The sequence below is a fragment of the Scyliorhinus torazame genome, chromosome 13 (genome assembly GCF_047496885.1).
Source record: "Scyliorhinus torazame isolate Kashiwa2021f chromosome 13, sScyTor2.1, whole genome shotgun sequence".
Lineage (NCBI taxonomy): Eukaryota > Metazoa > Chordata > Chondrichthyes > Carcharhiniformes > Scyliorhinidae > Scyliorhinus > Scyliorhinus torazame.
Window position 1 is genome coordinate 206,022,652 of NC_092719.1, and position 23,821 is coordinate 206,046,472.

A 23,821-nucleotide genomic window follows, 5' to 3' on the forward strand; every position below is an offset into this window, starting at 1 on the left:
ATGCTAAGAAAGGGGACCTTAGACACACCAGGCTGGTAAATGGGACATGGAAGAATTTACAAATAGACTATTTGCGCGCCTTGCCACCATTTAAAGGGAGGGAGGGGGTGACAAATACATTTTGGTCATCATTGATATTGAAGCATTCCCTACAGGGACGGACAAGAATAAAGTAGTAGTTAATGTGCTGGTACAGCAGGTGTTCACTAGATGGAGACTCCCCTGTCCACATAGCCTATCCTCCACAGACTAGTGGTAGTGTTAAGAATGAAACTAACTTTGAAAAACATGATTCAGTCCACCAGAATAACTAACCTAATAAGATCCTAGTTAAGAAATTTTGACCGATTGGCTAGCAAGATCGACACCTTGATGTTTTATACATCAAAATTAGATCATAGAATCATAGGATTTACAGTGCTGAAGGAGCCCATTCAGCCCATCGAGTCTGTACCGGCCCTTGGAAAGAGAACCCGACCCAAGCCCACACCTCAACCCAATCCCCGTAACCCAACTTAACGTTTTTGGACACTAAGGGCAATTTAGCATGGCCAATCCACCTAACCCGCACATTTTTGGACTGGGAGGAAACCGGAGCACCCGGAAGAAACCCCCACATACACGGGGAGAACGTGCAGACTCCGCACAGTGACCCAAGCGGGGAATCGAACCTGGGACCATGGAGCTGTGAAGCAACTGTGCTAACCACTTTGCTACCACGCCGCCCAATGGACCACGTGTGATGTTTGCTACCATGCCGCCCAATGGACCATGTGTGACGATAACAACGACCTGTAGAGGACCATCAGGTTGCCCAACCTGATACGAACGAGCTCCCAACAATGAAGTGTAGTCTGGACTAGGAAGTGATCTGATCTACCATGTGGTGACATTTGTAAAGATCAGATCTTGAAGCTTGGTGACTGAAAGCATGAAACAGTATCCGATGGGGAAACTTCAACAAAAATGAATAGACTGAGAGAACTGTAACAGGACTTAAAACGGTATTATCTTGAGGGTTGTTGGGAAAAATGTGACAAATAAACAACTATTGCCAGAAATTAAGAAATCTTAAAAAGTTAAAAAATATAATCAAAACCGACATAAATGAAATTAAAGAAACTAGTTGGATATACAGCTTTACGCATGGGAACGAATTATATCGTATTTAGTAATAATAGCCATGCTTACTATTTTAGTGTATCAACTTATAATTTTGAAGCGCTGTCAAGTCAAGATGGAAAATAAATTGTGATGGGAGTTTTTTGCAAAAACAGGAACGATTGATGGGAAGATTATGTGCCTAATGTTATGATTAGTTGTAATGCAGCTTGAATTTCAATGTTTGCCTGATTGGAAGAACTGGCTAAGGTTTTTTGTGATCCACTGCTCAGTTCAGTGGATCGAGGGAGGGAGTACTGAATGGAAAAGATGGCTCACATTATGTTGTGAGGTTTGATGGGAAAAGAGGAGAATGTCTAACATTAAAGAAACCAACAGAGAAAGCTGCAGCTCTCTGCAAAATGAAATCCGTGGGAACAGACAGAAATACGACTTGCAACTGGACATTCTTCTGATAACACTGGTTTGGAACAACGAGAATAAGGCACTCTCAAGGATGAACAATGCCTATAAACTACAACTAAAACATTACAAAATAGGGGGTACTTCCAAGATTCAAGGGCGAGAAGCCGGGGTCAACATTCGCAGGGGGAGACCAGAGTTTGAAAGCTCAGCCATATACCCTCCAGATCAAGTCTAGCCAAGTTCTGTCTCAGTGGGTTGTAGAATTTTGATTCAAGCTGTGAGCCTTGAAACTTATGTAACTGTTTAAATAAACACAGAAAAAGTCTGACAAATAATAAAAGCAGTATAAAATTGAATTAACTTGGCTGTGAGTACTCAATTTGTCTGCTGATGCCCCACGTTTGACGTCAACATTACTACCTTGCTCAGATGATTTAACCATTTCTGTTTGCGTTGGCTATGATGCATCATTGGCATCAAGTTGCTGTGTAGGTTTCCAACATTGTCATTAAGCATCAAATGAACTGAAATTTAAGTAACAATGAGAAAGATGTAGTCTGAACTCACCAGTTCCACACCTTACTCTAGGATTCCCATTTTCCACTGTAAGCTGCAATGCAGATATTTCGCCAGAGGGAGACAGATAAAATGCTATGAAGACACGCTAAAGAGCACCTAAAATTTTTGCGACGTTAACCCTGACATCTGGGAAGACAAAGTCCACCAACTGATCACAATGGTGTTACATACCCACGGCTGGCTTGAATTAATTTTGAAGTTGAGAGATCTGGCTGCCAAACACTCGGAACACAAGGTAACTCATCTACGCATCTCACCTGGTTTCAGTGCAATATATCTGCATCTAGGAAAGAGCTCATCTCCCATCAGCATCCTGATAACTATGATTTATCCACTGCTTCAACAATATGTTACACAATTAGAATACCACAATGTATGTATTTTTAAAAAAATACCACCAGTCTTAGTTCTGGCAACCAAATGCTCAGAGGATAACACTGTTTTATCACTGTACAAAAATGAAATACTTCTCATCATGAGGCCATTAGAAATAATGTTACACTTGAAAAGTATTCTTACTCAAAAACTTTATTAAACACCAATATTGAAAATAACATCTCGTACAAAACTGCTTATTGTCTGCAAAATAATACGCAGATAGTATCCGAGAATAGTGTCCTTAAATATGGGATTTAAAAAAAAAAATTTTTAATTTTTTTTACACAGTGAACATAAAAAGACAGTTGCAAACCTGATAATGAAAAAGGTCCGCAATTCATACAAGGATCAGTCATGTTCTAGCAGAGTGCACATTAAACCATGTAGGTTCTACAGGTTTTCACATCCTCCATCTTTAGGAAGGCCTTGTAATTGAAGAGCATGCACAAGTTTAACAATATATTTGAAAAGCAGGATGTTCTCTTGTATTTGTTTAGAAAAGTTGGCGATTAACTATTGTAATAGCAGCTGAGGTGGCATTGCACCAAAAGCAAACTTAGACATGGGATGGAGCAACTGGAGTGTGCTGGAGTAACATATGCACAATCAAAAGACCTACCTCTCTTCTTGAGGGTGTACCCAGTAAAGGTCAATCATAGCGGTCTTGTTCACTGCTTTTATGTCCATTCTTTGTTTTTGAACCTAACAATGAGCTTAGCAATTCATAATCTTTCTCGTCACAAAAATGGTACTCCTCTGCACTGGAACAATTTAAAATTACAATTTCTACCATCAAACTTTGAGACAGCATTAGCCTGGCTAAATTTGAAGTCTACATTTGACCATTCATCTGAAAAAGGTTAAGTTTTAGGGCAGCACGGTAGCACAAGTGGATAGCACTGTGGCTTCACAGAGCCAGGGTCCCAGGTTCGATTCCCCGCTGGGTCACTGTCTGTGCGGAGTCTGCACGTTCTCCCCGTGTGTGCGTGGGTTTCCTCCAGGTGCTCCGGTTTCCACCCACAGTCCAAAGACGTGCAGGTTAGGTGGATTGGCCGTGATAAATTGCCCTTAGTGACCAAAAAGGTTTGGAAGGGCTATTGGGGATAGGGTGGAAGTGGGTCGGTGCAGACTCGATGGGCCGAATGGCCTCCTTCTGCACTGTATGTTCTATGTTTTCATTTTCTGCTCTGAATTTGTCAGAGTTAGACTTCATGACCATGTTTATTGGTTACTTTTAACAAGATAACGTTATCATAGGTCAGGATGATTTTTACAGCTCCTCCAATTGACAATTTCTGTGAGTGAGGAAGGAAAAGAAATGATAAATAATCCTAGAGGTGATGTATACTCTTACTCCAAAAGGACTGATGTGAGTTTCCTCAGCAACCTCCACTGTTTAAATTAAAACAATTTTAAATTTAAAGTAAGCAATTTATTTTTTCAATTAAGGGGCAATTTGGTGGGCAGCACGGTGGCACAGTGGTTTGCATTATTGCCTCATGGCACCAAGGTCCCAGGTTCGATCCCGGCCCTTGGTCACTGTCCGTGTGGAGTTTGCACATTCTCCCTGTGTTTGCGTGGGTTTCGCCCCCACAACCCAAAGATGTGCAGGGTAGGTGGATTGGCCACACTAAATTTGCCCGTTAATTGGAAGAAATGAATTGGGTACTCTAAATATATTTAAAAAAAATTAAAGGGGCAATTTAGCGTGGCCAATTCAACTACCCTGCACATCGTTGGGTTGTGTGGATGAGACGCACGCAGACACGGGGAGAATGTGCAAACTCCACACGGACAGTGACCCGGGTCCAGGATCAAATCCGGGTCCTTGGCGCCGTGAGGCAGCAGTGCTAACCACTGAGCCACCATGCCGTCCACAACTGTTTAAATAAAATGAATCAGAAACAACATAGAACTATCAGGTAGCTGTATCAATGCTCAGGTCAACTGCCACTCATTTTATTACGGCTCAGTCAATAGCCGATTACAATTGGTATTCACACAGAGACATCTGTATTAATACAGATAACGACTCATACTACAGATACTACAATCTTTTATCTGCTTTATTTCCTTCTCAGAATGACAACTGTGAACCACAGTCACTTTTTGGAAGTCAAGGTGCAGTGAGACTTAAATTGCAATCAGATTCAACAAAAGAGGATTTTATCAGAAACATCACTGCTGTTCTTTAACTCATAACCCAAAGCATGTGACTGATTAGTAGACCTCACTTAGTAACAAGCATAAATGTAATTTTTATAATGAACATCCAACTAAACATTGAAACGATAAAAATGGACTTTAAACTAACAACAATAAAAGCAAGCTTTTGGTCAGGTTAAAGACGACTCCTTTTTTTCCCTCCAGGAATAAAATGGCAATAAATCTCTTTTCACATGTTCAAAACTCACATTTGAAACGAAAGCAGATCACCGAATTGAGCCAAGATGACATGTTTCGCCATTTAACTGCAGTTAACCAAATGTCCCTCAAGGGAACTACAGGATTCGGATAGTGCTGAGTATTTCGGGGAGGTTTTAAAAAAACTACACATCCAAAGTTAACCATTCAGCTCTTGACCTTCCGATCAAGAGCTGTTAAAACATCGTGCTGGAGCCAAAGTTGAACATTGATGTTTCAGTGCTGGAAACTGAGAAACGGATAGTGCTGATCAGGTGGCCAGCAACAATGTACAAGATTTCAATTAAGTAAGCCAAATGCAGTTTGCAAGTCACACTGCTGTACAAGTTACTTCCAATTCTAATGTATGAAATTTCACCACAAAGGGATTCATTGTACTTGCTCATCTCCTAACCGCCAGCTCAGAACTGGTGGTTTTGAAAGATCAAAGAAAACCAGACACAAATTTACCTCTTGCCAAAAAGAGCCCACCATCTTGTTTTAGACTTACCCATTCAGAAGGAGGCTACATGGTGCTTTTTGCATGCCTCTTGTTGCAACTTATGAAATTTCCATGAGCCAGGACAGGCAAGTAGAATTCTGCAGTACATAATCATTCTGATTTACAGAGCAGCAGCACAAGGTGCAAGGTCACATTCACAGGGTGACTAATTCAATATTGTAATTAACTAAAAACACATGGAATTGTCACCGTCATTCATCACTGCCAATAGCATGCAGTTCACTTCGAAAATCACTTAGAACCACACAGGTTTCCGGGTGACTCAGGCTGCAGGGGTATTGCCAGGTGCAGTACGGAGCTATTAATGCAGGTTCAATTGCGAGTATTCACCAAATTCAACTAGGATGGTGCAGAACAATTATTTGAATTAACCACAGGATCTTGACAAATTGGTAGGATGGTGTGAACGAGAGTAAAAGGATTCAAACTTTGATGCCTCTCAGCAACTGATTAATTTTATTTTTTTTAATTTAGAGTACCCAATTAATTTTTTTTCAAGGGGCAATTTAATGTGGTCAATTCACCTACCCTGCACATCTTTGGGTTGTGGGGGCGAAACCCACACAAACAGTGAGAATGTACAAACTCCACACGGACAGTGCCCAATCGGGATCGAACCTGGGACCTCGGCGCCGTGAGGCAGCAATGCTAACCACTGCGCCACTGTGCTGCCCCAAATTGTTTATCACTACTTTGTTTCTAGGCTTAACAAGTGAAGAGTGCCGATGAGGGTTAACTGCATCTGCAAAACCATATCCAAACGTAAGTTGTCACCATCAAGGAAGGAGGAAGGGTATTGAGAAGAAAAAAGGGGTAAAGGAAAACGAAGGTTCAAATGCAACATTTGTTGTGAGCCACACCAGAACGTACATGTAAACCTCTATTTTGTTGGACAGTTTGTACCTGAGACATGCCAGAAATCACATTAGGAAGCAACGCCTATTTACAAACTGAAACCCTTACACATACAAAAAGAAAGTTGGATTCATACACAAGTTTAGACAAACTTCATATTAGTTTGAAAACAAGGAGAATGACATCTGATTTGGTCCAGAACCAACTCAGTCCTAGTTTTGATTGCTGGACAAATTCATAAGTGCAGAAAAATTGGTATGAATTTGACAGCTTAATCCCAAGTGCATAAACAATTTCTGCCTTTAACCTCCTACTCAAGGTTCCCCCAGAATCAGAGCTATTATATCAGTAATTGCTGCATACATTTTAAAGCCCCAAAAAAGTCAAAGTCAATATTGTCAATTATTTTTCTATTCCTCACTTATTGCCAAACAAATTGTTGCTTGAAGAATTATATTGGATTTGAAACGTTAACTCAGTTTCTCTCACTACAGACGCTGCCAGATGGCTGCATTTTTCCAGCATGTTCCATTTTTATTTCAGATATCCAGCACCTGCACTATTTTGCTTTGATTAAGTTGTTTCCCAGTCTTCACAAACAAGCTTTGGATGGTGTATGTCAATGTGCACCACAATTCTGTTCAAAACTATCCAAACCCAACATTCACACAGGTGTATTTTCAGCATAGATTGTTAGGCAGTGGTCAGAAGTTGGAACCCTGGGTGATTTTTCTTTAAACAAAGTAAGCTGAGAACAGTTGAAGCTTTCTCATTGCCAACATGGCTGAAATCAGCCAATGGCAAAGACTGAAATTGAACTTGGAACTTTCCTGTAATGTATAGCTCAGCTATTCACTTACATTACATAGGATTACAGTAGGATGGGAGACGGAGGAGGCAGTAAACAGTTTTCTCCTCAGCTATCCCAAGCATAAATAGCTGATTTAATGTGTCAGAAAAAAATACAATAATCGAATAAATGAACTTCAAAATGTGTTGTTAGTAAACAGGATATTTCAAAATGCTAAAACAGAGGTCTGATTATATGCTGAGGGTGAGCCCCCCGCACACCTGTGTAAATGCTGGGAGAGAGAGTCCGCCTTCACTTAGCCATCTTGCCCCACTTTGACTTTTCAGGTGATGACCCTTTAAATTAGCATGAGGTGGAGCTTGCGCCAGTTTCCACGGGGAGGTCCTGTCTCAGAGCTGCCCATCAATGGAGGCCAGCAGCTCTGCAATGCCAACAAGGGCGGTAGCCACTGCTGGTGCCACATAGACCAAGGAGACGATGTTCAGTAATGGATCCAGACATTCAGGCTGACAGGCCCTGGTGGTGGTGGATGTGAAGAAGAATTGTGGGGAGGGGTCTCCAATTGGTACTTTTGGGGGGGGGGGGGGGGGCACACACCTGGCAAGAGGCACCCCCTCACTTCAATGGGCTAGCATCCGCAGGATTAAACCTGCTGGGCTGCACATGTGCTGGCCTCTCCTGTCACCTGTTAAGCCACAGCAGCAGCTGAATGAGGCTCTTCATTAGCATTAATTGCCCACTTAAGGCCTCAATTGGGGGCCTTAATTGATCCCTCCCTTGCCATTTATAAATCTGGTGGGACAGGCAGTGGGGGGAAATCCACCAATGGCGCGGCACTCTGCGTGCCCGCTTGCTTGCTTTCCTGCATGCAGGTGGCCTGTAAAATGCAGCCTAGAGTTTCAGTAAGCTTCCATTTCTCAAGCAAATAATTAAATAAAATGATGTTATTGTGGAACATCGCTGCAGCACTTCGCCATTTTATGGTTGAAATAATAATTTCCTTCCTTGCATGATAGTGAGCAGTCATCTCTGGGTTACCAATTTATGACAGCAATACGATGTGAAATTACAGGAATAGGAAAGCCAAAAAGAGATGTACAATTACATTTATGGTAATGGTCATGCAAGGGTGCATTTGATGTTTGACATCCTAGTTGCCATATCTTGTGGTAGTGCAATTTCCGTGAGTCTGCAGAGCCAAGAAACTCAGCTTTGAAGAAATCTTTAGATGAATTTTCTTTTAATAAAAAACAGTTATATTGGATTAATTGGGGCTGTTTATGCTGGACACAAAATAGTTCCCTTTCCACCAGAAAAAGCCTAACTATGCATTATGTAACTTCCGCATAACTTTTCATTACATCAACCTTTCATTACATCAACCAAGATATCAACACAATAAACCTCAAATTGAGTTATTTACTCCCAATTGCCATAGCATTAGTAATACAGAAAAAAGTGAACTTGGTAGATGCCAACATACAGACACAAAATGCAGGTCACTTCTGGACTCTTGACCAATGCAGGATGAACCTAATGGAACATATTGCAACTGCAGTGTTATCCGAAAGAAACACACTTACCTACATGGTAACAGTATAATGTTTCACACTTCTAAAAACAAGAGTGGATTCAGTACATTTGGTCATAGACACCATGGACTTCTAAGTCACTTGCACTTTTATGGATGAATGGGAATCAATTCCTACAGGGTTGGAATGAACAACCATCTATTCTTGTCTAGTATCTATACAAGATACTGACTTACACTGAACTTCCAAATTCACAGTAAAATATCAAATTAGTGGTTTGTGTAACTTGAAGCTGTAACAAATGTTTCTAATGCTGTCAAGTGAATTTTTAAGACTTCAGGAGAAATGTCAGTCTTACTACAAACACAAGTTCAGGTAGCAGGAGGTTATGATTGGGGACCACTGGCTCGGATGCTTCAGAACATCGATGTTTCGATTTCTTTGCTGAACATCCCTTCAAAATTAAGGTCTTTGGCCATGAGTTCCTCTTCAACTTCTTCTAAGGCCCACTGATGATCCGTGATTTCCAAAGCTTCCCATTCAGCCTACAGAATAAAAAACATGAGGCACACACCACTTGAGTATTAATTTCCCCACTTTAACTCGGCATTGCTAATTGCAGTTTATCCCAACTTTTGTTCAAGTTTTCTTCCCTTTTCAGTTTTTTTCCTTCTCTCCTTATAGTGCTCGAATGCCTACAGACTACTTTTAGTCATTCTTCATGTATAAGTAAATGCTGGCAAGCTCCTTGAATATAGAGAACATAAAAGCTTCTCACCTCTCCATGCACACTTTTCAGCAAAGGTCATTTCTTAGTGATCAGGAACAGGAGTTAATTGTAGCTTCCCCCAACTATTAGCACAGCTGAGAACTAACTTTGCACAGACTAGATCAATACTGGGATTTTATCTTGTGTTCCATGTGATAGATTTGAACAGGAGGTGGTCAAGAACCAAATCTAATAAATTTGTTTCTCATTCATTACTTCCAACAGTGGGGGATGTCAAACTCCACAAAGGCAGACATGAACAGATTGCAGGCATGTCCTAGGAAAATGCTTTTACTCACTGAACTTGCTGCCACAAATCCTTCCACAGTCCAAAGATGTGCAGGTTAGGTGGATTGGCCATGATAAATTGCCCTTAGTGTCTGAAATTGCCCTTAGTGTTGGGTGGGGTTACTGGGTTATGGGGATAGGGTGGAGGTGTGGTCTTGGGTAGGGTGCTCTTTCAAAGAGCCGGTGCAGACTCATAGAATCATAGAATTTACGGTGCAGAAGGAGGCCATTCGGCCCATCGAGTCTGCACCGGCTCTTGGATGGGCCGAATTGCCTCCTTCAGCACTGTATGATCTATGAACCCCAATTCATGTACCATTTTTGTCCCATTTGGTGAATTTTCAATTTTGTATCAACTGGTGGGGACACATGTTTGTGCACTGGGGAAATGCAAAATGACTGCCAAGACCGTCTTTGCATAGAGCGATCACCTCAGCCCAGAGGCACATTTATACTCTTGGGGCCCCACGCTCTCCTCTTTGCGGCGGCCCTACGTTACGCTTTGCCACTGGTGACGTGGTGGCCCACCCTCCAATGACATTGAGTCCCGTCCCAAATTATGTCAGGCTCCACCCCCAATGCACCCCTGACCCCGCCCACTCAGCTCACACAAGACAAGGAACAGAAACACAAAATCACTGCAGTAGTGCTCTTTACCTTATGGCATAAATAAGCCTGTACTAATTGATAAATTGAAATCCAAGCCTACCTGTTGTCAGCATGACTGTAGAGATGGTCAATACTGTGATCTGTGTCTTTTTTTAAATTTCGACTACCCAATTCTTTTTTTCCCCAATTAAGGGGCAATTTAGCGTGGGCAATTCAACTCATCTTTTGATTTGTGGGGATGAGACCCACGCAGATACGGGGAGAATGTGCAAACGCCACAAGGTCAGTGACCCAGGGCCGGGATCGAACTCGGGTCCTCGGCGCCGGCGATCTGTAGCTTGAGGTGAGCAAACATGAACTGGCTGATGAGCAACGGGATGGAGAAATCTGCCGATGATATGACCACAGCAGAGCAGAATGAGACAGAAAGTCGAATGCAGGAGCAAATACTCCAATGAAGTGGCATGTCCAGTCCAAGCCTAATATCAGTGGCAACTGACTGGCAAGATTCAGTTCTTTAATTGTCCAGAAGAGTAAGAGGAGGAGACTTTCCTGAAGGCCAATAAAGGGCGATGGGGGATGATAGTTACTCACTGGTTTAACTGTCTGCATGAGACAACCAGCTATTATACCAGATCAGCATATGTTCTCTCTTGAAGAGCAGAATTTAGACTGGAGAACATGGGAGAGGGACAGATTTTTTAGATTTTCTTGCATCATCAATTGTATGCAATCCATGGCAACTTAGTTGGCTTTTTTCTGCACTTTTGTTCACAAAATCATCAATCACATCATTGTAGGTAAAATCTGGTAAGGATGCATTTTCATTGCCAAATGTTCCTGATTCATTGTTCTTCACAGATAATTTTTCACTTTTTCAGTACAGAGAAAGAGAAAGAACGTTCACCGGAGTCATGTGACAGGTGTTAAAAAAAATCTTCAGAATGGTTTCCACATTTGGAAAGGTTACCTGCAAACTCCATCACGTACAAGTCTATACAAATCAGCTGGTGATCTCGAAACACAAGAGTTCTTCATTATCGATGAAATGAATGAATTGTTTCATTTCATCTTCAAAACGATTTGTGTCTATGTCTTCCCAATGTAATGCAATTAACCTCTTACTGCAGCGGCTCTTTGCATTCTCGTTCAAACTACTGCCACAAAGCACGCAAGGTAATTCGACAGTCTTCAGAGATTCACTTCTACTCTGCAGTCGCACCATTATTGCGACACAATTAACACTGACAATCTCAATGATGAGCTTCCCTTTCCATTTTAAAGTGATTTAATTGTCTCTAGTTTCATCTAAATAAACCATCCTGTGTCTTGTACGCTTATCATCAGAGGGACCTGTAGTCTTTGTTCATGGCAATTTCGTACTTTTCAAAATTCTTTGCTAAGGATTTTGCTTCAGCTTCCACATGTGGTTCCTCTGAATTTCATGTGGCTATGTCTGATAAGCTACCTTTTCGATCAACACAGTTTATTCTCAAAACCAAACAGCATCTGCATGAGCGGACCACCTGCTGTCGCAAATTCTTTTGACCGTCAAATGTTTTCCATGTGCCTGCTCCAAGCGTGATTGTAACATATTCCACCGATGTATGCCTTTTCAGTTTCCACACAAGTTTTGAACAAAGCAAGAAACGTACGGCTGCTTCATATGATTCGGCTGCTGCGTTGCAGATTAAATTCAAGGAGTGAATGGTACATGGGGTGAATAATGCACGGGCTTACATTGTTCAGTCTTGCTTGTGGACCTCAATATTTTCCTGCCAAAGCTCTGCCAAACATCAATAATTGAAATGGTACCAAAACTGTTGTCTCCACGAGCTTAGGTGTGGAATTGTAGCTGGACAAAACCGAGAAATTGCTCTACAATATCACAATCGCTGGTCACGTATCTTAAAATTAATGTTAACTGGTCCACATGACTCACATCTGGTGTTGAATCAACTTTTATGAATAGTATTTGGCAACTTTGGCTTCATCAGTGAATTGGTTTCTGAGTCGCTATGTCATTGTAATGATGAAGTCATTGTAGTTCTGTGTGTTAAAAGGCTGGTCTTCCTTGAACCACAATATTGGTAACTTTTCAAATGCTCGTTGAGAAGCTCATCAAATTCACGGAGATATTCAAGGCAGGCTAAAAAATTACCTCTTTGACTTGACACTGATGACTCATCATGTCCTCTCAGAGGTAGTCCCAAAGAAGACAGCAGTTTGACTGTGGCAACAACACATCACATCACATTCCTCCAATAAGAAAATTCCTTTTCAAACTGAGCCGATAACACAATCAAGATGTAAGTAATTCTTCCAGATAACTTACATCTTTGAACGAATGCACACATAGTCATAATATGACTTTTGGAAGTTTCACGATCAGCAACATCTCTCCAGTTATAAAGTATCCAAACACAAAGTGTTTCCCTTTACTAGGACCAGAGAATAATTTGCAAACTTAACAGTAGACTGCTTTTCAGGTTTCCGAAAAAAATTAACCAATTTCCCCTTTCCGCCATGCCACTTCTCTTCACCCTCGGAAAATGGTACTCATGAAGACTTCTAAACTGGTTTTGAATTCGAGCCTCAAACGCTTTTCACAAATTTTCTGCGATGCTGACGGATGGTCAAGGCAAACCAGGTATCATAAAAGACGCCGCAATCGATGAGAGAGAAATGACTAACACCAAAAAAGGCAGTAAGTTCAACATGAAAAACAACAAGAAGAAAGAAGATGTCGGTGGCCCAGCCCTCTCACTCTCAGCCCTGCCTGGCTGGCCACTGGCACTGTTTGAGTCGCCCCGCAGCGTCCTGATTCCAAGAGACATGACGCCGGCCTTCTTTGTACCATCCGACTACTGCTCTGCTCAAGCTCAGCTCTCGTTCGGGTGGCCGGGCCTCGAGCCTCCTTGACCATTGACGATCGCGTGTGCTTTTGGATGGCTGTTGGCTATCTGGCCTGGCCGCTGCTCTGTCTTGCCCTCACAACCCAGTCCGATTGCTGCCCAGCCCAGACATATCAATCTCAGCCTTGCTGCCTGGCTGGCATCTGGTTGCGTCGCCCTGCTGGCCGTTGCTCCCTGAGACACAATGTCGGAGCTTACCTGGCATTCTTCACCTCTTCTGACTGCTGCTCTGCTCACCTCTCACGGCCGGGCCTCGATGACTATGTGGCTACGTCTGATAAGCTACCTTTTAGATCAACACAGTTTATTCTCAAAACCAGAACAGCATCTGCATGAGCGGCCCAGCCTGGCTGCTGCTGGCATCTATTCTTTTTGGCTAGTTGCCTGCCCGCCCGCCCTCCTCAACCCTGATCAGGAGGCCACGTCACCCCGCTGAATCCCTCGACAGTACTTGTCCAGCGCCTCCTCATCACCTCCCAAAGGCTTTGTAGGCTTGCATTCTAATGTTAAGTCGGCCTCAGGCTACCCGCCAGACCAAATGCCAGAAACCTGGCTGCTGCTTTGCATCTTTACTCAATAAAAGTTTGGAGCTTCACGCCAATTCAGGAGATCAGTGTCTGAACTGTTCGAAGTCTCCCCCACCTCTCAACGTCTGACAAATATTTTCCTGCTCTAAAAGGGGAGTCCACCAATCAGAGCCCAACGTTGTCCCGTATTGCCTGCCGGTCAGAATGAGCCTATGAGCAAATTTAGAGCTACTCATTGGTGTTTGCATTGTATTCCGCATGATTTTCTGACCACAACAGCCACCCCTCCATATGGGATACCCCCATTGGCAGGGGCCCACGCTGCAGCGTTGTGGGTTTCATTGAAAGTCTGCCTCAGCCCAATCTCAAAGTTCCCATGGCAACAAATCCATTCACTGCCACAGCTCAATGGAAGATATATCGGAATAAAGTTCCAACCTGAACACTTCTAAACTTTATTTTAAAAATTGAAATATTTTACATTTTCTCCTATTTTCCAGCGAAGGACCACCTCCCAAGTACCAAAGTAGCAGGATAACTGAGCAAGACTCCATAGTGGGATAATAGGGGCTGGTTTAGCATAAGGCTAAAGAGCTGGCTTTTAAAGCAGACCAAGACAGGCCAGCAGCACGGTTCAATTCCCGCACCAGCCTCCCCGAACAGGCGCCGGAATGTGGCGACTAGGGGCTTTTCACAGTAACATAATTTGAAGCCTACTTGTGACAATAAGCGATTTTCATTTCATTTATTAGAAATTATATAATTAAAATGTATGTAAAATAGCATACCTTAAAAGCTTTATTTGTATCAGGAGGCATTGCCATTGCAGCACCCGTCATCTGTTCTTGCATAACCCGTGACTGGTCTGCAGCTGCAAAGAGGTAAAAAAGGAATCTTTGAATTCATTGGATTCAATGTCAAAGCAGAAAAAAAAAGAAAGACCAAAAAACACAAAACGTTTTGCCCCATTCGTTCCAGAAGCAAATACACATACTATAGCGAGCTGTTTCTACAAATATGGTTTATTTTGCATGTGTTGTGAATCCCACAATTAATAAGATGCTTTCGAAATCAATTTATTTCTTGCGACAACCAAAAAGCTCTCTAAAAGCTAGCAATTTGTGAAGTAAATAAGTTAGACCTCTTTAAAAATAGACAACGGTTTGTTAAATTATCGATCTCCATCCCTAAGTTGAACCCAGAGTGTATATAAAAAAGATTAATAATCTTCCTTTAACACACCTCTGCATACAACAATAACCTATGCCCAAGCTGTATCTTCACTCATCCAAATAACTGGTTGTTGAAACTGTCGAACACAAATACAAAACTGAGGTTCTACAGTTTATAGGCTGCTTCATGGTTTTCCCTGCTGATGTAATTAGATCATAACCACCAACCCATCATTTCTTGTCTGATGGGAGGGCAAATAATTTGGTCATGTCAATTGTTGATACAAAGTACCATTACTTGCTGACCCAGCCACAAATTTTCCATCACGCAGTCCACACCGAAAAGGTGGAATCATAGAATTTACAGCGCAGAAGGACGCCATTCGGCCTATCGAGTCTGCACCAGCCCTTGGAAAGAGCACCCCATTTAAGCCCACACCTCTAACCTATCCCCGTAACCCTACCTATACTTTTTGGACACGAAGGGCAATTTAGCTTGCCCAATCCACCTAACCTGCACATCTATGGACTGTGGGAGGAAACCGGTGCACCCGGGGAGAACGTGCAGACTCCGCTCAGACAGTGACCAAATCCGGGAATCGAACCTGGGACCCTGGAGCTGTGAAGCAACGGTGCTAACCACTGTGCTACCGTGCTGCCCACTAGAAGACTTTGTTAATGTTTGAAATTTACCATTTATCAAATACACGCTAACAACTCTGTAGCTAACAGCTGTGCCATTATTTTGGAATATTTTAACTGATATCTGTTAACCAAATTCCCTATCCCCCCCTCACAAATGTTATCTGTCCCTCAAGCCACTTGCATGGTTTTCAAGGCTGCCAGTAACAAACTTGTGTTTAAAATCAAAATCATACAGGGGTAAACATTTGCTGACTATTTTATCATAGACAGGCGCACCACAGCCAAGTTCAGTTCCATTCTCAAAACATCCACTTATGTTCCAGCTGGAACACTGCCTGAACTTTCCTTATCAGAGTTGATGTTGATGCCAACCTAGATCAACAAACTCAGAGATCAAACCTAAGCCACAACAGGAGCAACAATATTAAAAGCACAAGACTAAGGGAACTATTCTGCCTTTTTCATGGTGGTGGGGAGCGGCGGCTGTGAAGAACAACAAAACATCATCGTCATTACTTCCTCAGTCTTCACTGTAACTGGACATTACATCCTGAGTATGGTTCCCCTGCCACTGAGTATATCATATTGAGTTTCCACCAGATGCCCTGAACTAAATATGATCTTTGTGGGATTTACTTAGATCATATCCAAATGTACTATGTGCACAGGATTATCAGCCTGACTCATACATAAAATTCCTATCTCTCTTCTTCGCTCTGAAAACAGTAGATAACGCAGCTATTTATTTATATCAGTAGAATAAAAATTCACACCTCAAAAAGGTCAAAAGTTGAGTTGTATTAATATTCAAACTGAGCAAATAATTGCTGCAATTTGCTGAAATTCAATTGTGACCTAAATTGGAAGTATTATCTCACAATAAAATACAACACAATGGAATAGCATTTTATTTTTTAATTTGTTTGAGTTACTTTTTTTCCCTCTTTATTCTTTCATGAAATGTGGACAACGCAGGCTGACAAAGCCAGCATTTATTGCTCATCCCTAATTGCCCTTAAACTGAACGTTTCAGAGGGCAGTTAAGAGTCAACCATTGCTGTGTCTGGAGTCACATGTAGGCCAGACTGGGTAAGGATGGCAGATTTCCTTCCCTACAGGATATTAGTGAACCAGATGGGTCTTTGCAGAAATCACTGATAGTTTCATGGTCACCATTACCGAGACCAGCTTTATATTCCCGTTCAAAATATCAGAGGCCGTTTCTGCTGTTCATACCATATCAACCTCGGAATTCATTTGCAGACTGCTAATTATTTTCCATTACCCAATTTGCCTCTTGGGGGGTTGGGGGCAAAACATGTGTAGATAGAAAACAGAACCTTGTAGTTTCAGAGCTCACGAAGCTCAACCTCTGTCCAGAAACAAATGCTAGTTATCAGAGATTCAAAGTGGAATTGCCTACTTCAGATTCTAATTATTCCTCCCAAACGCACGGGTTAACAAGTCACCCCACATAATATGTGACTTTGCTTGTGTAGAGGTCAGGGAGTGGGTTGGAGATAATGATATGAGCAACTCAGCATGCATAACATTATGTCCTTGGCTACCTCGGTATTTTAGTTTCCTTTCAGTTTTATTCAGGCCATAGAGTATTCAACAAAAATAATTAACACCATTAAGATACACCTACATCTTAAATGCTCAACTGCTCTTTAGAGAAGATGTTCAAATGGGCATTTAAGATTCATGGTATTTTTTGAAGAGCAGGGGCTTTTCTTGATATTTTGGCTAGTAGTAACCATTAATTCAGACAACCAAATATAGATTCATTAGTAATTTAGTTCACTGTTTGTTTGCAAGACCTTGCTGTGCACAAAACAGTCACTGTGTTTGGCCCGCATGACACACCCAAGCAGTTACCTGTATGTGGAAGATTTTGGAACATTTTCAAAAGATGCGGTAATGCACTGTATCAATACAACTCTTTCTTTCATGCATATTTACATTTCTTTTGACAAATAAGTTTAAGTAAAATGAAACCAACAACTTGCACATCTTTCTCTTTATTCTCACTTTGAAATGTGTTTAAGTACAAGGATTGGTCAATGTTTACTGAGACTAGAGAACACCTACCAGCTTCAATCTCCACAAGCTGTAGGCAAAACATTGAAGAGTCTTGTTTTTCAAAAACTACCAAAGAACATGGAAAATAGTCCCATAATCACTTCATATACATGTATAGCTTCATAACTGTATATGAGAATTGTACCATGTGTTTCTTCAAAATCAAAAAGAAAAAAAAAACTAGAATTTAAATCATACCATATTCCTATAGAACCTGTTTGAAGCAGTGATTTATGCAAAGAAACATGGTACCCAATTAGCTACGTCAAGACCCTAGGAACAGCAGCTGGATGAATGGCCAGTTAATTTGTTTCCTGATGGTGTTGGTTAAAGGAGTAATGTTAAGCTAAGGCATTGGGAGAATTGATGCTTTTCTTCAAATGATTCCATTGCATCCTTCGCACTTACCTGACTAAAGGACAATGGCTAGATTGTGATGTACTACAAGGCTGCAACACAATTTGAGGATTCTCTTAAGAGCCAACAAGCTCAGTTTATAAACCTTTAGAACTAATTTGTGTTGGAGCCCATAGCTCACTCAAACCCAGCTGTTATTTTTGAGATCTATTCCCAGTGTTACAGTCTGAAGGGGTGGATGGGTCTCTCAGGATAGTCTTTAACACACAGTACAAGATGCAACTGAAAATCTGTTTCATACTAAATTCCTCCAATAAAGCAATCAAAGACAATAAATTGTCCATGCTTCATTTCAGACTCTTCCCCCCCTTCCTCATCCCAATAAAACATGTCTATTTTTATTTATTACTCTTTATAGATGCACCAATTAGAGGATTGTGTAGATGAGTTGCTTTCTCTATGAATGCCAGGTACAGATGAATCACTGGATATACAGATCAGCAAGACTTACAGTTCTTTCCTTGTGGGGAAAAGTTACCACTTTTATTCCATCTTTTTCTCGGTCACTGGTACCTTCACCACCACCATCCCTTCCAACACACATTATGCACCCATCAAAACATAATGACTAAGTGGTTATATTTACCATTATCTTGTCCCAGGAGTAAGGAATACATGCTTCTGAGCCCAAACACATTCAGAAAGTACCATGATGCAGAGCTTACCCTAAGATGAACAAAGGAACAATGTAATATTAGTTTGAAAGGAATAAAATACATGTTAGAAGTAAAAATGATAATGTTTCCCACTCAACTTTGTATACCTCTTGCTACAGCAGATATCCTCCTCTAGTCAAGACATTGAATGTTCAAGGACTAGCAAAGCATCCCCATTATATATATATATATATATATATATATTTATTTATATATATATATATATATATATATCTGTCCCTCATAACCTGCTTCTATATTGTGCCCCAACTAGTAGCAAAACTTTGATCAAACTCAAAATCAAATGTCATGTCATTCATGCTTTCTGTTTATTTTCTTCAATTTCACGAGACTCTTCACCCAAGGACAGATCAGACAAAGGTATGTCTCAATGGGCAGTGGCTGCTGGCTGTTGAAAATCTGAACTCATGCACAGTGACAATGACTTTCCAGATATGGACATGGAGCCATTTGTGTTGTACTTATTGCCGGAGTTGGTTTAGCTCAGTTGGCTTGGGATGCGGGCATAGGGTGGATGCGTGGACTTAAGTAGAGTTCTCTTTCCAAGGGCCGGTGCAGACTCAATGGGCCAAATGGCCTCCTTGTGAACTGTAAATTCTATGATTCTATGAAAAGTACGGGTTCAATCCCCATATCGACTGTGGTATTCATGAAGTACCCACCTTCTCAACCTTGCCCCAGGTATGGTGATACTCAGGTTAAATCACCACCAGCCAGCTCTCCCCCATAGTCTTCTTAGACTCTGGCAACTTTAAAACTAACATTTTACAATTACTTATTGCTGCTACATTGGATGCGATTTGCCAATTGAAAAAAACAAAGTATATCTTTCCAGACTATGGTTAAGGACTGGAATTCTATCACAACAGATGCGCCAAGAAAGCTCATCACTTCTGCACAGTAATAACCTCATTCCATTTATACTCTGTGGGTGATAACGCACAAGTTGAATTCTTACATTCTGCCAAGATCAACAATATCCATTTACAATTACACAACATTTCTCACAAAGATGATTAGAAGGCAGAAAGAGTCTAAGAGTGGAATTGAAGTGGTAGATTTTGGAATGTTTAATATAAAACTCATCAGGATTTTAATGGAGTCTTGAATGACCCAATTAATCTACTTTCCATTTAAAAATCAATAGACCTTCTGAATTTTCAGTAGACTGGAGTCGCAGGAGTTTATGACTCTGATTTGCAGCTTTTATGAATACCTACTCTGCTTTAATGGATGTCATAGTACTGACTAGATCGAATGGCTAGCATTCAGGGAAAATTATGATTCCTTTTGATGCATTCCATCTATTGTGAAAAGGGAGAATTTTAAGGCACTATCTTCTTAGTTTTATTTTTACTCTTGGTTTCACAATTAATGGCCATTCCTTTAGATATTATTCCCAGACTTGCAGCTTTGTCCCAAAATCTCTGTCCCTCAACTTTTAAAAGGCTTGTAAAAACACTGTCCCTTGCCTTTGAATTTCCATGTCCCCTCTTCAAAGCAGACCTGTATTTCTAAAGCACTCACGATTCAAGGAAAAACATTTTTAGCAGTTCACATGCAATGATAAAGGTGAATGCTAAGCAGGAGAGGGCTAGAAGCAAAGAAAGGGGTGCAAAAGCAAGGTATTTTGGGAGAGAATTGTAAATGTTGAAGGAATGCCTACTGATGATACAGTAGGAATAATACTTTGCCAGAGAAAGAGGTACATGTGAAGATGCATAGCTGGAGGAAATTGCCGAGATAAAATGTCGGGGAGCACAGAAGGATTTGAAAATGAAAACAAGACTCAAAGCAATTTGCTGTTTTAAAAAAAATATTTCTCTTTGGGTCCATTAATATGGTGAATGATAATTAGCCTATTACCCCTGAAGGTTCCATTTCTCAATTACTGTGATAGCGTTATTGGCTTTTTAAATACTAAAACCGTAAGTATGCTGTTCTAAGTGTTAAGGTCATTTAACATAAGCAGTTTTGCTTCAAGCCAAGAAAGGATAATTTAGTGATAAGAGAGAAGCCTGTTGTGCCAAAAACATGTGTTGGCTGGCCTTTGGGGCATCACATTGGCAATACGTGCTAAAGGGATGAGTGCTGATGGGTTGGAACCTTTTTCTGAGCCCCGATTTCTCTCGCGTGTACTTTCCAACTTACCAGGAAGCATCCAGTGAGAGGAGTTCAATTCCCTGCTGTAACATAGGCTTGAAACGCAGTGTCAAAGGAAATGGAACTTTGGCTAAAGAGAAAAGAAAGTGTTTTAGTATTTGCAAAAACATTCCATCTTCCATTTCCTGAACACATTCTTAACTTTTAGACTATGTCTAGATTTGTAGCACTATCTGCAATTATAGATTTCCTTTTTATTAATAAATAATAAAATGAATTCCACCAAGACAGTGCAATGGAATTAAATCAATGTTGAAACAGCGGCACTAATTTCACAACAGCCATATGGGGAAATGTTGATTGAAATCAAGACAATACTACTCGAACTGTAGACTACAAGATCTCAAAATTAATAGGGTATATCACTTCACTTTTTGTGAAAGAATAGGTACACAGAACATAGAGGTAAAATATGGGGACCAAAATTTCATTGACAAGACAGTGAATAATATTTTGAAAATTTTAAAAATGACTTTAACAATAAAAACTTGTATTTATAGTGTTTTCTTTTTGTGGGATGTGGGTGTTACTGGCATGGCTGGCATTTGTTGCCATTGCCACTGGCAATTTCCTTCTCTCAAGACGGTAATGAACAAGGTGAATGTTTCAAACAATCGATGATAGTTTCATGGAAACTGATGTCTAACTTTTCAATACCAGATTTAGTTGTTGCATTTAAATTCCATCAGCTGCCGTGAATTTGAACCCATGTCTTCCAAGAATTCACCTGGGTCTCTGGATTACTGGCCCAGTGACATTACCATGATGCTACCATCTCACTAAGTGCAAGTGGGCAATTATGGAGTTGATGAGCCAAGTAAGGTTAAGTTTTGGATCAGTTAGGAGTTTATGGAGGGTGGAGAGAGGATACCAGCAAAGACATTGGAGAAATTAAGTCCAGAAGTGACAAAAACACAGATAAGGGTTTCAGTGCTGGAGGCTAAACTGCAGATAAAATTGTAGAGTTATGAAATAAGTGGTCTTCATGTTTGTACGTACTGGGGCAAACGGTGCAGTCATTACAAGGGAATGGAACTTTATAGCTTCTGTCGTCCCAACTGGAGGAAATTTTCTTTGTGATATTGGTAAAAAGGTGGTCACCTACTTGCAGTTGATTTTTTTTAAACATTTTGTTTACATACAGATTTTTAAAACAATTAATTTTAGCTTCCGCTCTTCAACAGTGTGTTATTACTTACTGGTAACAAAACCAGAGAAGGTCCAGTTAATCCAGCCACCAATGAGGATCATGGGAAGTACATTCGTCACATTGCCTTTCATCATATCCATCACCATAGTGGGATCTGAAAGTATGAAATTGGCAAGTCGCTAGGTTTCAGTCTCATTTTTTTTTTTTAAATCACAAGCATTATAAGAACTCTAGCTCAGGTACCATTTCTATCATATTTACTAGCCATGTTGTGACCTTAAATCAGTAAGTCATCCATTTTAAGGACTAAATTGTCTCTCTTAAGATACAAAAATAGAAAAAGAAAGCAAGTCAGATGAAATTCCTATCTCATGCACCAATCTTTGGTTGAAAGCAGGTAAATGTATTTTCCCAACTTCAATCTTTTGCTTGGGAGGTGCATGTAAACATACTGGACAGATTAATGTTCAGATTTTGTATTTTCTGGCAGTTGAGGCTGGGAGCTGAAGAAAGAGAATGGACCTTACATTCACTTTCTCTTTCAACGGATCAGCTAAAATGGAGAAAACAATGGGCATGAATCAATATTCTACAATTTCTCACTGAAACTTCAGCGTAGAAATCTGGGCTGCCATTCCAGTGCCATACTGACGGAATTCTACACGGTATTTTGCATGAGACATTAAACCAAGCCCCACCTGCTCTCTCAAGAGGACGCAAAAGAACCCATGGTACCATTCTGAGTAGGAACACGTAGGTTATTCCCGTGTCCAAACCAATATTTTTCTGACAGTCGGCACTGCTCAAAACAAATACTCTGATCATTATCATACTGCTGTTTCTGGAACCTTGCTGCGCATAAATTCACTGTTGCGTTTCCTACATTTCAGCTGTGATTACACTTCAAAAGCATTTCAATGGCAGGACAGCACGGTGACCCAGTGATTTGCACTGCTGCCTACGGTGCTGAGGACCTGGGTTCGATCCCGACCCTGGGTCACTGTCCGTGTGGAGTTTGCACATTCTCCCCGTGTCTGTGTGGGTTTCACCCCCACAACCCAAAGATATAAAGGTTAGGTGGATTGGCCACACTAAATTGCCCCTTAATTGGGGAAAAAAAAAAAATTAATACGTACTTAAATGGCTATAAAGCACATTGCAACATTCTGAATTCATGAAATGCAAACCTTTTTATGTAAGTTTTTATTACAATGCAACAGTATATTAACATGCTTCATCGACCAACATTAAAAGTCCACATATTTATAGTTGTAACACGTTACTGAAAACAAACATGTATTGTGGTTTTTTTTCTCCCAGAAGAGGTACCCTGCACAACTGGAAAAGATGGAAGAGACCTTCCATCACTGACCATCACTCCCCATTAAAACAAATGTTTGCTCACAAATCATGGAGGCTTTTGCTGCAGTCATTCTACAAAATATACAGTTTTGACTATCCAATAGCCTGAAGGCAACAATTGCACCTTGCAGAAGAAAGTAGGCGCAGGGTGAAATTAAATTTCCTGAGTATATTCCTAATTTTAACAACTGATATGCCAGAAGATTACTTTCTGTAAAAATGTTGCATTTGACCATGTAGACATGTGTACAATTATCAGTCTCTTACAACTGCACCTTTTACTTTGTTTATTCTATACTTGATGACAGGCTGACCAGGATGCTGGTTGAGACGCCAGGAGAACACTCCTACTCTTTTACAAATAGTTCTATAGCATCTTTTAAGTTCAGCACAATTTGGATCTCCTATCAAAGAAAGATTACGTAGCCTCTACC

The 23,821-nt window shown here is 40.8% G+C and overlaps 1 protein-coding gene across 1 annotated transcript in view; it reads right to left on the reverse strand.

Moving 5' to 3' along the window:
• Positions 1-2,752: 2,752 nt before the first annotated feature.
• emc3 (ER membrane protein complex subunit 3) overlaps positions 2,753-23,821 on the reverse strand; it is a 39,211-nt gene continuing 18,142 nt past the window's right edge. Inside the window, exons 4-8 of the mRNA XM_072472968.1 lie at positions 22,075-22,179; positions 20,864-20,945; positions 18,622-18,701; positions 14,505-14,587; positions 2,753-9,153 (exon numbers count right to left, since the gene is read on the reverse strand). Of these exons, the coding sequence (XP_072329069.1) occupies positions 9,025-9,153; positions 14,505-14,587; positions 18,622-18,701; positions 20,864-20,945; positions 22,075-22,179 (479 nt within the window). The 3' untranslated portion in view covers positions 2,753-9,024. The remainder of the gene's footprint in view (positions 9,154-14,504; positions 14,588-18,621; positions 18,702-20,863; positions 20,946-22,074; positions 22,180-23,821) is intronic.